The 16341-nt window shown below is 39.4% G+C and overlaps 1 protein-coding gene across 2 annotated transcripts; it reads left to right on the top strand.

The window, feature by feature from the left end:
* Positions 1-2287: 2287 nt before the first annotated feature.
* Positions 2288-15003, top strand: LOC125886049 (bifunctional apoptosis regulator-like). 2 transcript variants are annotated; one of them, XM_049571977.1, is made up of 9 exons: positions 2288-2543; positions 3998-4298; positions 5586-5684; positions 6045-6117; positions 9244-9416; positions 9663-9807; positions 11449-11628; positions 12150-12346; positions 13429-15003. In XM_049571977.1, the coding sequence occupies exons 2-9, from the start codon at positions 4006-4008 to the stop codon at positions 13619-13621; spliced, it is 1353 nt and encodes a 450-aa protein (XP_049427934.1). In that variant the 5' UTR covers positions 2288-2543; positions 3998-4005; the 3' UTR covers positions 13622-15003. The 2 variants fall into 2 exon arrangements, with proteins under 2 accessions (XP_049427934.1, XP_049427933.1); XM_049571976.1 differs by having other exon boundaries at positions 2290-2543; positions 6030-6117.
* The last annotated feature ends 1338 nt before the right edge of the window (positions 15004-16341 follow it).

The following is a 16341-nucleotide window of genomic DNA, read 5'->3' as shown; positions in this document are numbered from 1 at the left end:
TAACTGCACCACTTTCACCAAGAAGACCTGTCCTGGGACTCATGTTATGCATTTATTGTGTGACCTCTTCCTACCTGACCTTGCATGTGAAATTTCATAGCTGTGTAAATAAGTGTGCAGATTTTACAGCCAAAATACACATTTTCAGGTATGAAAGTAATTTTTTGGACAAAATCTAGTATGTGTGATCTGGTGGTGATTCAAGACCATATGATGAAACACTATACATGACCAGTGGTGGAAAAAATACTTGTATCTTTCACTTAAGTAAAATTATGAAGACCACAGTGCAGAAATACTTTGTTACAAGTAAAAGTCATGCATTTAAAATTTTGCATTTAAAGTAAAAGTAGGGGGAAAGTCAAGAAATTTGTCAAGTGAAAATAAGTCAAATCAAGTCAATTTATATAGCACATTTAAAAACAACCGCAGCTGACCAAAGTGCTGTACACCATAAAAGACACACAAATATATAGCAATATAAAATGTACACAAATATAAAAGAGAACAAAACTGGTAAGAACAATTACCAACATGAAAAGATAAGATGAAATGCTAATCTATTAAAATCACCACAGACAACCAAAGGCCATTGAAAACAAAAATTAAAAGTGTCAGTGGAGGGGGAACATTTGATTAAGAGGGGAAGGCTATTCCAGAGCTCTGGAGCAGCGACTACAAAGGCACAATCTCCTTTACCCACCAGCCTTGATCATGGAACGGTCAAAAGACAGTGTTCAGAGGATCTAAGAGGTCAGGAGTGGGAGTAAGGGCAGAGGAGTTCAGCGATATACTGGGGTGCCAGCCCATGTATGGATTTAAAAACAAATAAAATAACCTTAAAATCAATCCTGTATTTGATGGGTAGCCAGTGCAGGGACACTAGCACTTGTGTAATGTCTCTTTTTCTGGCACCAGTGAGGAGTCTTGCTGCAGCATTCTGCACCAGCTGCAAACGAGACAAAGATGACTGGCAGACACCCAAGTACAGGAAGATACAATAGTCCAGCCTTGAGGAGATTAATGCAGTGGTTACTGTCTTAAGGTCATTGTGTGAGATGATGGACTTAAGTTTTGCGTTGTTTCATATAGTTGAAAATAACAGCCCCTCACCACAGTATTGATTTGTTTGTCAAATTTGAAAGCAGAGTCAAAAATGACACCAAGATTCCTGGCATGGCTATGAACATATTATGGTATGGGTGGTCCGAAGTGGCTGACTATGCTGGCTGTGTTGTTGGGGGGACCAAAAAAAAAAACAACCCTCTGTTTTGTTATTGTTTAACTGAAGTTTGTCGCCATCCAGGATTTCGCATCCTGGAGGCAGTTCAGGTGGATGTGATGGAGCTGGAATCCCCTGGGTTTAACGGAAGATACATTTGTGTGTGGTCAGCATAACAGTGAAAAGAGACTTTGTGCTGGCAGAAATTAGAGCCTAATGGAAGCATGTACAGTGCAAATAAAATGGGCCCCAAGATGGAACCTTGAGGTACACCACAAATGATATGGGCAGATGAAGAGGAGAGGCCCCTAATCCTAACAGAAAAAGAAATGTCCGATAAATAGGAGGCAAATCACTTGAGGGCAGTTCCCTGGATGCCAACCAGTTCTTGAAGATGGTTTATACAATGATCAACAGTGTCAAAGGCCGCAATGAGGCCTAATAGTATTAAAAAAAATTCTCTCATTGGAAATAAGAGTGCTGCATCTAAAACAATAAGGGTATAACTAAAAAAAAAAAAGGTAAATAAAACTGCATTTTATTAAGTGTTCGACCTAAAATCAAAATCTTTTCACAAGAAACGTTCCTTTAAATGGGAAATTTCAAGCGAGATCATAATGTACAGTATACAGTTAAAATGGGCCAAAAGCTAAAATGGGACATTTTTCTAAAAGTGAAACCAGGATGTTTTTAGGCCATAAAATTATGACTTATGCTAGTGTGTGCTAACCTGTCATATTACAGATACTTCTAATATTTTTTCACAATATTAAAGTGCACAGACAGCTAACACCTGGCTTTAAAGGACATTAATTTAGTTACTCTCACCACTGGACATAACACAAAACACATAGTGGTCTCCTGTGCATGCAGAGCCAACGTGTAAAGTTAATAGGTTACTGTTAGGTAATTATCGTGGTCAGGACACCATAGTTGAGGTCACAATCTGAGCTTCAGATGTGATCTGAACTTTGAGCTGCAGCAGCCACATGGCGGAAATCAGAGGAAGACTTCGGACATCGCCTGTCCTTTTCTCCTCCAGCTGCAGGCACGCGCACTCAGGGATAGGTGAGCGTGTGACCAATGACGAGTGTTATCAGGTACCGCATGACACGCCGACGTGCGCGTGGGTGTGTGCGTGGGACTTTCTACCAGCAGCAGCGCGGAGCCATGGCGACAGCTATCCAGGCAGAAATATCTGTCAGCAACATGCACCGTTTGATTCAGGGCTAAGTCACGATAAACAGACTGAAGTTATTTCAACCACGTTGTTATGTCGTCCTCCATCTTGTCACCTGTCAGACACCGTTCCTGAGGCGAGGTAAAAGTGTCCGTTTGTTGAATAACATTGGATAAGTTAGCAGTTACGTTACTCTCACTTAACGTTAGCTTTCATTTCCTGCCTAACTAGCATGTCAGTCTTTAAGCTCACGATAGTAAGTTATATATTTGTCTCTAATATCAGTGTTTTTTTATAATTACAGTGCGGTAACGTTGCATGTTTTTGTTGCTCACCTAGCTAGTAGCAGAAGACTAGCTAGTTACAGAGTACAGCTAACGTCCACAGCAGGTAGTGATAGCTAATTCATCTGCTATAAAAGTAGTTTGCTATATAAGATGTCGGTGTCTCAGTTAACGTTATCGCTTTCTGTTTTCTGTTTAGTATCTGCGTAGTAGTTTGACTTAATGCTATCATTGCCCGAGTCCTTGTTTACCAAATACTTAAAAAATGAATGTCACGGGGTGTTAGAAATATCCGTATAGCTATTCCTCACCCATACGAGTCTGTTTACTCATAACCTTGCTTCAGTTTACTTATTGTCGTCCTGTGTCACTCAACACAACACCATAACTCCTGTGTTTTTGCATGTTGTAGCTATCTCCTTGACCAGAAATTATGCAGACTTACACTTATACTGGCATTTTTTAAATGCTTGCTGTGTGTTTATAGATTCTCAGATGTTTTCCTGACGTCTCAGTCAGCAAACCTGGTTAAATACATCACATCAAACATAAACCTGTGTTATTTTATTGTCAAAGTTATATTATCTTCTTAGAGTAAAGTAGTCCAGGCCTTTCAGACCAATCTGTAATTAAAATTCCTATAGTGCTGAAACAATAAGTCCATGAATCAAGTAGTAGATAGACAGGACGTTAATCTCAAACTATTTTGATAAGCCATTGATCATTTTAGTTATTTATCAATCAAAAATGCCAACCGCTTTCAGGTTCCAGCCTCTCCAGTTTAAAGACTTTCTCCCTTTCTTAGCTTAATATTATTCTAAGCTTGGTTTGAACTGTTGTTAAGACAAAAAGAGACATTTGAAGACATCAGCTTGAGCTCTAGGATACTCTGATGGACATATTTCACTATTTTCTGAGATTTTATAGATTAAGCACGTAGTGGGTTAATTGAAAACAATTTTAAGTTTTATTGTTATCAAATATATATAACTCAAGAGTTTGCTAATGTTAGCCATTGACTTCCTGGAAAAATACATTTAAAATTCCCAAACAAACACAAGAGCATGGGTTACAAAATAATTACTTGTGATGTTAAATACATGTAAATTGTAAAATAGGACTGGCCTGATAACAGAATGGACCCAGGCAAATGTAGGATACAACAGTGGAACAAAAGTAGGACTAAAGCACCGGTCCTTTTAATTGCTGGTTGTCTTTTAGAAGCTTTTAGAAAATGTACCTGTACTTTAAACTTGCATCACCTGCTCCCTTTAGGTCTTCTTTTGTAACCTTGTTTCTCCTCTTATTCAGACTTGGATATGTTGCACCAGATGGAGTGGGATTCATCAGATGATGGTTGTGAAGCTTTAATGGATAACCCCCCTCACCTGTCCGAATCTCCTCAGTTGAAGCCCTCCACCACCACCATCTCAGAACACGAATTCTCGTGCCACTGTTGCTATGACATATTAGTGAACCCCACCACCTTGACCTGTGGCCATAACTTTTGCCGCCACTGTCTTGCTCTGTGGTGGGAGTCATCTCATAAGAATGAGTGCCCAGAGTGCCGGGAGAAGTGGGAAGGCTTTCCTAAAATCAACATTCTGCTGAGGTATGCTTTTCACAGCCAGATCATATCAGGGAATGAATGTTTGGTTTTCTGCTCTGACCACAGTATTCACATTTCTCTCTTGTACAGTAGAGAACAGAGACCTACTGTACTGACAGCTTCGAAAGACAAGTGTGTGTGTGTGTGTGTGTGTGTGTGTGTGTGTGTGTGTGTGTGTGAGAATAAGACAGGAGTGGTTCAAGTACATCTCTATGAACGGAGGGCAAGGTGTCATTGCTTTATATACTACTTTCACACTATGCCAATATAAGTAAAGCTAGTTTTCTAAGCAAAAGTCACATTATTAAGAAATGTCTTTTGTTCAGTGGTCAGGAATTTAGGGACAAAATTAAACCCATGTAAGCACAGAAACATTTGTTTGTCCAGAACTTGAATGCCGATATATTTACTTTCTATTTTTTACTATAATAACTAAGAGGAAGCAAGTGGTTGTCATCACACACAAGAAAATGGGAAGTGATGTGGTTTACAAGAACTAGATGTGAACATGGGCGGTTATGAGACAGTAGGCTGCTGGGCATAGATATGCAAAGGGCTGCACAACCTCTTCTACACAGGGGCAAGACACACAGACTTTATGGTGGTTTTGTGTCTCTTTGAAGTTGTTATGCATCTTTTGGGGGTTTGTCTCCTTGTGTTTGTTTTGTGTCTTTCTGTGGAAAATTTGTGTCTCTTTCAGTTAAGTTTGCAAATGTTTTGGTTGTTTTATGTCTCTTTGTGGCCATTATGTTTCTTTTTTTGTTGTTTTGTGTCTCTCTATGGTTATTTTTTTAATCTCTTCTGGGTCAGTACATGTTCATTTTTAGAGATTTTGCACTGACACTTTGGGCCCGTGCTTGATAGGCCCACTCAGTAGTTGATCACTTGCCCAAGTGAGCTGTACAAAGGAGGGAAATTTCCAGATGTCTAAGAGTTTCATTTAACTCCATAAAGCAGACTCCTGTGGCTGAAGGTTGACCAGCAGTGTCGGGTCAAGTTCAACACAGAAATCATTACAGTGTCTGCACTTAGACCTGACATTGTGATGTATCACACATAAGTGTATCTGTGCTGACCGTCGACTAGGAAGAATAGGGGACACAATTTATCACAATTGCTAAAGATTTTCCTGAACATGGTTGTGAAGCATGAGCCAGGTTGGTTGATGCCAAAGAAGAACCCAAAGAACATAGCCATACCTTCACTGCCCCCTTTGCTTGTTCTTTTCTTGTTGTACATTTCACTTCCATCTACTAATTTCACTTGTTAAATTAATGCTCTCCTTTCTAGGGATGCAACTGATAAACTGTTCAGTGAGGTTGTTCAGCGGAGGAGAGAAGAGATCCAGGCTAACCCCAAAATTTCCCGCAGCTTGCTGGCCTTCCAGAGGTATGGCAGTATTATCTATAGTACAAGCCATTTTGGTGGAAAGCTTTGTGTTAGCTTAGTATACTCTGAAAGAATACACCATTGATTTAGCACTACACTCCCACAAAATGGTCAGACACATGATGGACAGTTTAAAACAAAAATAATCAAAATAGATGCAGCAGTAAACAGAGATATCACCTTTTTCTTTATTCCATGCATTCTTCATTTTGTCAAAAGGGGGTGCATACATTACCCACAATGCAACTGGAATGGAATCCTTGTGATGATGATGTTATTCCCATGATCTTGCCTTGTGACAGTCTAATCTGTTCACTTATATTTGACACCTTTTGTGACCTGAAGCCTCCACTTGGGTAGATCCAGGACAAACCAGCACAAAGGAGCAGGCTTCTTCTTCTCTGGAGTCCTGACTGCACTCTCATGTGTGGCTGTAAGTACACAAGAGCAGTAAGAAAAAAACACAATCACCCTTCATGTTTATCACGTTATCTTGTGCACTTTGGATGAAAACTGGCCCCAAACTGATGCTGTTGTACCTAGTTACCTTCTTACCTGTCTATCAGGTGCCACTGATACATTGACAGTGCGTCAGTGACGCTGTGGCAACAGTAGATTTTTAGCTTTAGGGCATGGTCACAAATAAGCGAAATTAGCATTGGAGAAAATTTGCCTCTGGCTCACTTCCATTCAGTGCAAGTGAAGGGACGAACAAAACAAATTTGCATCTACGCATCCCGTGGAGTTCAGCTTTGGTGAACTTTGAGAGGTGGAGACGCAGCCTCAGCCAGCAGCAAAAAGTATTTGTGGAGGAGACGATTGTTGCTGTGTTTAACCAGCCACGTACTTTGATATTGGCCATGAAAATACAAACTGCCCCACATGAGAGATGCTTCTTGTTTGGCAGTGAGTGGGGAGACAAGCGTAGAACAAAAGAAAATGGAAAATGCACCAATGATGACATTATATTTTGCGGTATTTATTAGCAAGCCAGCTAACATTAGCTAGCAAGCTAGCTTTCCATGTCCATCACACCAGGCACTGCCCACATTCACCCATGTGTGACTGTGCCCTTACACAGATTCATCAGGTTTTGAGGGTGATGTATTGATGAGGTACGCAATAATTCAAGGGATATCATGTTAAAATAAGAACACTTAGGGAGTAACCTAACCTCACTTGAACACAGTTTTCTTATAACGTTTTTCCAGTGAATGGTGTGATTGTGATTTACCTTTCGTAATGAAAAATAGAAATTATGTTGTTAATACCTGCCTCTTGAAAAAGTTTGGTATAGAAGCTTATTCTGTTACAGTCATTGTAAGTTGTTGTGGAGAAGAGTTATGAATAACAACAATGTTAAACAAAATACATTTGAGCAGTTGCTTGGTAAAAAAAAAATCATACTGTATGAGACACATTTTTCAGTCTAGAGTTTGAGTCTATTATCATTATCCAATTGGTACTTCACTTTGCAATGGTGTGTCACAAATCAGTGTTATGTTGTAATACATAATGTCTCACTAAAGAGTTTTTTTCCCTTGTGCCCATGTTTTTACTCCATGATATTGCCAAATGTGCCTTTGGAAGAAATAGTAGTAAACCTGAACTATTAAAGGGTGGTCAGTGACTTTATTTTTAGATTGTTGTATGTTGCAACCAAAGCTTTTAGCTTTTAACAGCAGTGGTATGTAATATTTAAAGGTTATCACAGTAGTAGATGAAGAAATCGGTTTTTCATTTCATGTAGACAGACTGTGTTTATTTTGCCCATGTGGCACTCGGGACCAACGTCATTGTGTGTCTTGCAACGTGGCAGTAAATTTGTGTGTGTGTGCACTCCTGGGAGCATGTAAATAGATGAGAGCATGGTCCTGTTTTTGACCCCAGTTCATTAATGAATATCATTATCGAATCAGGCCTTTTTTGTAAAGGGGAGCTCTTTGTGTATAACATCAGTTTGTTTGTGATGTGTTTGACTTTTTTCCTTGGCTCATGAACAGTACTGGAAAATAATATTCCTTGAAAACTGAGATTTTTATCGTTAAATCATTTGGTAATAGATAGATGCTGATTGATCAAAATCATGCAAACCATGTTATCATGTAAATAGGGAAATAGGTTTCAGGATGAAAATACCTTATGTTATTATTTTAAGTGAACACTGAGCTTCAATTTAACCAATATTTACATTTTAAGGTAGGCTAATGTGACGTCATACGCCCACCAGTCCCTTGCAAGTCTGGGTTCACCTCTCCTCCAGACTCCTCTTTACTGCATCCTCATTATCTAGTCTTTCACCAGAAAAACAATCTCCTGCAGGACTATTTACAACTTAATAACCCACACATAACTATTAATTTTCTTTGGCAGAGAATACCCTGTAAATGCATTCAGTTGTCACCTGTGCATATGTACTGATATTTACCAAGGTGAAGTTATAGTTACTGTTTTAACTGTCAGTCTATCATGGTGCTAGTGTTGTCACAACACAGGAAATTCTAACTTCAATACGATATTCTGAAAAGTATTGATATTCTGTACCACTTTTGATATCAAGGGGAAAAATTGACAATGAGGGCATGAAATTGATTTATTTTTATTACAAATATTACAAGGCTATAACATGACAAAGATTACTCTTCTTTTCTTAGTTACTAGCAGAGAATGACAGATTGATTGTAGTAAATATTAACAATGAGAGAGAGTGGAAAAAGCACAGCTGTAGCGGGTGTATCAGTATTGCAGAAAATGAGTTTTGAAACAGTCCAAATATTCAGAATCAGTATGCATCGATTAATTAGTATTTTTGACAACATGACATGGTGCCAGATGGACACTGGGCATGACGACTCACTATTTTTACAGCAGTGGGTACATGCATGTAGTTGCACCAAAGCCTTACAGAGTTTGGTCTTAGACTGTGCACGTAATGCAATAAATTCTCATAATAGTGCAAATGAGATTTAGTAATTAACTGTTTATAAAGATGTGATAAATGGAGCATTTTATCAAATCATACTTACGTTAAGGAGCGAATCGGGGCGTCGGTGGCTTAGTGGTAGAGCAGACGCACCATATACAAGGCTGTTGCTGCAGCGACCCCGGTTCAACTCCAGCCTGTGGTCCTTTGCTCCCTCTCCCCCTTTCACACTTGTCTGTCCTATCAATTAAAGGCTTAAAAATGCCCCAAAAATATAAAAAGTTAAGGAGCAAATGTATGTTTTTAGTTATACTTTGAGTAATCATGCTGCTTGAGGTTTGAATCAAATATATAGTGATCTTCGGTGGCTATGATTTCTTTGTGCAAGACACAATAACTGGAAGTATTGTAGGCTAAACCAGAGCTGTGAACTGTGGGACTAGTTGGCATCAGTCTGGCCAGTGAGGGATTCCAGACACTGTGCAAACTTGTTAATCCCCTACTCCTCACCAACAACAGTTATGTGAAATAAATCTTTTCTTTGCATCTAAATATGTAATGTATCGTGGTGTGGTATGAGCAGAATATAAACAAGTGTTCACTGTATCCTTGTTTGTTAATATCATGTGTTCTCAGGTGATGGTGCTGGTGTATCACTGGAGCGGTGGTGTGGTGGAGCAGCATGACCTGTTGATCAGTAAACCAGTGTCTCACTGGACGCCGGAGGAAGTCGTGTCCTGGCTGGAACACTTGGGGCCCTGGGCCCAGCTTTACAGAGAACCCTTCCAGCAGGAGAGCGTCAACGGGAGGTAAATAAATGCTACGGGATTTTACTTCAGCTTTGTTTCCTTTTGTTACATCCTTCCTTCCTTGCTTCCTTCCTTTCCCTGAAAACTTAGTTTAGCCACATTTATTCATCTTTGAACTGTAGTACTGTAGTTCATTGTTCTCTACTGAGGTTTAGACTTGCACAGACGACACTAATTTTACAGAGCATGAAGGTCATGTTGTGTTTCATTGTGTTCATGCCTGGGGTGTGGATTTCTTCACTTTAGGCTACTGTTGATGCTGGGAGACGAGGAGCTGTTAAAACCCCCTTACAGCATTGAAAATCAGGCTCACAGACGGGCTGTTCTGGCTGAGCTGGACAGAGTTAAAGCCCTGGGGGTCAAACCTCCACAGAACCTCTGGGAATACAAGGTAAAGAGTCTTTTCTGCTTCAGATCACACGACAAAGAAACGTGATCACTGACCTTGTCAGTGTTCTGAATTTTGCATCTTTGGTTTGCAAATAAGAACCCTGTTGCAGTTAACTTCCCTTACTGGAAGGGCGTGACTACTTCCTTGGTTGAGTAAATATGAAGTGATAGTACCTCTGAACAAGTGTGTGTAAAACATCTTGTTTTGTTTCCACTTTCACTACGGTAGCATGCACTAGTAGTCCTAACATCTATTTAAGGATGTGACCTAGGGCTGGGGGGGTATATCGATAATACTCAATGTATCATGGCATGTTCCACATGGCTTGGAAAAATTACAATATTGCAGACTTCAGGTATGAATTGCCACCTCATTTTTTAAGCCACCGGCATGAGACTCGCTTTGGCATTTTGGTTCTCTCCCTCTCACAGACACAATAAGAAAAAAAAACATTTCACAAACATGATTCATCACACGCACTCCCCCGTCCCCCCAGTCCACTGTCTCCTGGGCAATAGTGTGTATCCAGGCGAGGCATGTGTTTTGTATCTGCAGTGCTCCAGTCTGCGTCTATTTCGTTACATTTTGCAACCATGGAGCACCAATGCAACTTGCGAATGTTATTAATATATGAACTGAAGAGCTGTTAATTCGTCTCCCGCTCACAGTGAATAAATTGTCATGTTTAACGACATCACTGTAACGTTTTAGCTTTCCGCTAACTGCTAACAGCAAACTGTTGACTGAAAGCTCCAAATTCACAGCAAAACATCAACATTTCTGGCCCAATGAGAGCCAGACACTTCAAAATAAAAGCACCAGTGGTTCCACTTTGATTTATTTCTTTGTAGGAATACTTAATTTAACTTAATTATAACAATACGTTTTTATAATTTTACTATAACAGTACTTAATTGAACTTTATTGAACTTATTTTTATCTTTGTTATATCAGTACTTTATTTAACTTTATTTTAGTAGTACTTCACTTAACTTTATTGTAACTGTACTTTATTTAACTTTGTTATAACAGCACTTGTTTTTAACTTTATTGAAACCTGGGTTGCCAGGTCAGCTTATTAGCCGCGACTTTGGGTTTGTATTTTTTGTAAAGTTGCTTACAAATATTGGTTGTCGCGGGTTGCAGTTTTTTGGGCTAGTTTCTAAAGTGGAGTTGCTTATTTGGGCTTGGGCTTCCTTTATATCCATCGCTACTTTTGGGCTTGTTTCCATAGCCCTGGTTGCTTGTTTCTCTCCCAAGGTCTGGCAACACTGATTGTAACAGTACTTTATTTATCTTAATTACAACAGTTTAACAGTATTTAACCTTATTGTAAGTGTACTTTATTTAGTTAATATTTTAGTAGTCTGCAGTAGTTTAGAGTAGATTTAAAAACATCAAGATATATATTGTTTATCGAGATACAGCCTAAAATGATGATGATATTATTTACAGGCCATATTACCCAGCCCTAATGTGACCTTTTCCTTTAGTGTTTCACCACAGTTCCGTCATTTAAGAAAATTTTCTGTAGTTGAGAGTTTTTATAACTTAATCTCCAAATAGTGTGTTTGTCAAATTTCTTGCATGAACAAATGTCCTCTTACTCAGTATAATTGTATTTCTCTCACTTTCTGCCAGGCTGCTAATGCAGGGAAGTCGCTGTTCCTGCTGTACGCACTGAAACGCTCCCCTCGTCTCACACTCTTCTACTTGTATTTGTTCGACTACTCTGAAACCTTCCTGCCCTTCCTGCACACCTGCTGTCCAGCCATCACACACATCGGCCAGACAGTGGAGAGCAGCTTCCTCAACACACAGGTAACACTTTAATACAGTATTAGGAAATCTGTTTTAAGAGGTAAAAATAAAGTATTGATATGCACAGGACCTGCTGGTGGCTAATATTCAGATTATGATGTTCTATTACACAAAGGAATAAGATAGATCAGACAATCCTTGTTAATAGGATACATTTTTTGTTGCTTTTCATAGCAGAATATTACCAGACTTATCTGCCAATTAAAAAAAAAACGGAATGTAATAGCGCTATCTCAGTGTAGTTTCAAATTTTGATATAAATGGTACCAAAATCTGGTGGATCCAGGTCATCCTATCCAATGCCATTCTGCGCAACACATGTACACACTGTAACATAAAAAGATAAAAATTAGAATATATCACCACTTAGTCTAATTTAATTGAACATATGATTATTAATCAGCATGTAGATATGTTGTAACTTTTACTCATCTGTCTTACATTTATACATGTTTTAATTTGTTAAGGAGCAATTCCCAACCATCATCTTTTGTTGTCTGTGATGTACCTGTGTTTGTTAGTTGGAGCCCAGTTGGCGACAGTGGGCAGAGTTTCTTGTCAAGTACCTCCTGCTTCCATATCAGCTGATAGCAGAGTTTGCCTGGGACTGGCTGGCCGTCCACTACTGGACATCTCGCTTCATTATTGTTAACGCCATGCTGCTGTCAGTGCTGGAGGGCTGTGCCTTGTGGAGACTCTGGACAAGAGCCAGCATCAGGTACACACAGGGGTGACCTGGTGCTTTCTTTGTGTGGTCTCTTCTTTCAGTTTTCTGTTTTTAAATACATTTTAAACGTAACTCAAAAACACTTGAGAAGCAACATGCATCCTGTCAACAAGAACAGACTGCAGGATGCAGAGCAGTCATTTCTAAACTCAAGGGAAAATAGAAAATAGTGATGTAGCGTTTGGTCGTGCTTCCTTGTTACCTAACGCAAGAATTGTTTCACACTAAAAGGGTTGCATGTATTTAGAAATTCCCACACTACTTGAACATCACTGGGAAATTTAATTGTTAGGTCAAGTTACATGTGAAGTTACGCCTGGTTCAAAGATCAAAGATTCGCGACAAGATGAGTTTAGACTTGCAAGCGCTAGTCTTTAACGTTCTAAAAACCTATCAGTTTGCCGAGATGAGACAGTGTTTCATCTCCATATAAACAACTATGTATTTTATTTTGATTTCTGGCTTCCCAGACTTATTTTGTAGCTGAACATAATTTGTAGCTTCTTAAAATATGAATGAGAATAGTGATAGGGAGACAGTTGCTTTTCTACCAGCGCTGATTAATCAGTCAGTGAGAATGTGTGTGTGACATGCACACATACAGCGAGCAGCAGCAACAATGACCCACCGTCTGACACCAACACACTGTGAGAATGCAGCCCAAATACATATCGCAGCCGTGGGATGTAAATGAAACAGACTCGGGCTCGGTGGGGATAGAGGGCTGTTGTCAGAGAATGCTTCAGCAAGCAAACACCCTGTCTACTGACAGTTTGTAACTGACTCAGCCAGCAGACTTCACTATAAGTTGATTTGATGTTAAAACAGATAATGTGCCTTACATTCTAAAACCAGCCACTGGCAGCTTGACAAGCTTCGTTGCAGGCGACACCATCAGCCAGCTTGAGTCGAGCTTAGACAAGCCGGTTCACTGCTGCAACTTTCCTCTGCAACGTTCTAAAATTGTTTCGGTCTCTTTGCAAATCTTTGTGCTGACCTTTGCTCTACAGGTAGGTCAGTTCCTGTGGTGGACAAAGCTACATGCTGTAACTTGTATCTTCCACTTTCCTCAGGTCTCTGCCGCACAAGATGTGGAACCACTTGTGGAAGATGTTATCTCAGGGCTTTGCCTTTGCCCTCCTGTGGCCTTTTGTCCCTCAGTTTGTGTGCAACTGCCTCTTCTACTGGGCTCTCTACTTCAGTCCCATCATCAATATAGACCTGGTGGTGCAGCAGCTGATGCATCCGGAAACACAGGCGCCGTAACAAACTGCATGTAGTCAGCGCCCAGCTAATGCTGTACAGTTCACAGCAAATAAAACCGCCAGAAATCCAGTTGCTGAAGAGGAGACGTGTTTATTTTCAGCAGTGTACTCACATGAGTCTGGCCTTTTTGCTGTGGAAGGGGAAGTTTTCTCGCTTCCAGTCTCTGCTGGATGGTTGCCATGTGGATCAAGAGGGCCACTGAGCTGTTGTAGGAGACAAAACCAACAAGACGAGGAACAGTGAAGTATCTGTTAAGCTATTGATTAGGAAAGATTACTGCAATGATCTCTCTGCGTGCACAGTGCATTCACAAACCACGTTGCCTAAATGGCTCAGAGGGCAGTTATGCAAATGATAAGTCATGTTCAGACACTGCTGGTAGTAAAGTCTGGCCTCATGAGGAGTTTTCTGACAGCTTCGTAGCACAGAGACAACTGTAGTCCAATTGAAGGTGAGCTTTTTTACGCATATACAGACTGAACATGGAACCGAACAAGTATATATAAATTAATTTTTGACCTCTTTTATTAAATGCCTTAATGGCATGTTATCCACAACCAGTTAAATGACCTCCCACTTTAAAGTTATCAGTTTGAATAAAGCAGTGTTCTAGTTGAATATAAATCCTTATTCTGCATGAATTTCAATCCCTTCTTTAAATCTTTTTAGTACAATTTGCAGTCTAGCTTTGACTGTGATCCTGGCGCCACAGAGCTGTCTGAAAACTCACTCTATGAGGTTTGGTAACATGATTGTGAAATGTGTCAAATGTCGCTGTTTGTAGTTCTGCAGCCAGATGAGGACGTCAGGCTTTACGGTTGAATCAGAGGAAAACAAAAACACAGTCTTTGTAGACAAACAATGAAGGGCGTCCCTGGAATTCCAGGCGTTCATTTCACAATATGTGTGGCACTTAGATTTGAAATAATACATATGTTCTTAAAAAAAAAATTGAGATGCTGATCCATCCATCCATCCATCCATCCATTTTCGTAACCGCTTATCCTCTTGAGGGTTGCGGGGGGGCTGGAGCCTATCCCAGCTGACATTGGGCGAGAGGCAGGGTTCACCCTGGACAGGTCACCAGACTATTGCAGGACAGATGCTGAGATTTTTTCTAATTTTTATGATTTTAAGGAGAGTTTTAAGGACAGTTTGTAGCAGATTTTATTTGCTGTTACTGCCGACAAATTGTGTTGCACATTGTTTTTATTGCTCAAAAAGATTTTGTTCGCAGTGTATGTTTCCATGTGACAGGTAGGGAGGGCTAATCAAAGACTTTGTTTTTTTTACGTTGTTCATTTGCACTTAAAAGTTTACACTGTGATTTTGTTCTTTAATGTTCTATAATGACGAAGAAAAAATAAACATTTTTAATAACATTATCCTGTCATGTGTATTTGTTTGCTGGACAATTTAAATGTAGTGAGGATGATTATGTGTATAAAAATGGTGTCTGGATGTAATAGTCTGAACTTCAAAAATAGAAGCATTACTTATTGAACAAATGCCTGTCTTCGCAAATACTTGTTCAGTAGCCATCCACACAGTTACATGCAATATTTAATTGATTCCTATGGAGGAGATTCACATCACAGTGGGACAAGAAACAGACTAAACAGGTCAGTAGCAGCTAGAGAACTGTTTGAAATTAAATGATGTGGAAAAATTAAGAAATATAATTCTGTAAAGCTACTGTATACAATATAAACATTAAAATGCCAGGCCCAATTAAAAATATCACTAAGACATGTTTCTTTTTTAAAGATATTTTTTTGGGCATTTTGCCTTTATAGATAGGACAGTCAAGCATGAGGGGGGGGGGGGGGAGAGAGAGAGGGGGGATGACATGCAGCAAAGGGCCACAGGCTGGATTTGAACCCGGGCCGCTGCGGCAACAGCTTTGTACATGGGGCGCCTGCTCTGCTACTAAGCCACCGACGCCCCGAGACATGTTTCCTTTTTAAAACTCACTTCATCTCTGACTGTTATGCTTGACCTTTAAAGAAGAGGTCCTCGGTCAGATTTAGTTCTGTTAATCTATAAATACAATTAACTTTCAAACATCTTTTCCTCAGGCTCAGCTGTGTGTCCTGTAAGCCATATGTTAATAATATAATTTCAGGTAATGTATATTGTGTATTTTACAATATGCCAGTGACATCTTTTATATATTTTGTGCATTTTATACAGTACCATTTCTTTTAAAAGGATAATAGATAAAATAGTAGATATTGCTACAGGCTGTTGTCTTTGTATATTTAATAGATTACATTAAATATATGAATAACTGATGCTGTGTATAATACAGATGGTTATCTTGATGGTCTGAAAAGTACAAAACAAAAAAACGGACTGTACTGGAAAGTTTCACAACAAACAGATGAATCAGTAATAAAATAAATGTGATAAATAGATTAACAAATATATAATGTCAGGTGAGGGGTCTATCCCACTTTAACAAGGAGAGTTTTGTATAATTTGTGCTGTCTTCTTATTATCTTGTCTGTCCTTTGTAAAGTAGTCAAAGACTGTAACATTTACATAAATAAATCTTTTACAGTCTATGAAAGATGCTTAAATGGTAAAACCCTGCATGTAGAGAGGTGATATATCAATAAAGTTTGATAGATTGAAAACTTTAAAATGGCCGCCCTCTAGTGTTCAACCGCCGTCATTGCAGCAACGGTTGTCGCTATAACAACGTAGGGACTGTCTCA

The sequence above is a fragment of the Epinephelus fuscoguttatus genome, linkage group LG3, assembly GCF_011397635.1.
Source record: "Epinephelus fuscoguttatus linkage group LG3, E.fuscoguttatus.final_Chr_v1".
Classification (NCBI taxonomy): domain Eukaryota; kingdom Metazoa; phylum Chordata; class Actinopteri; order Perciformes; family Serranidae; genus Epinephelus; species Epinephelus fuscoguttatus.
This window is presented reverse-complemented; position numbering and strand designations above follow the sequence as displayed.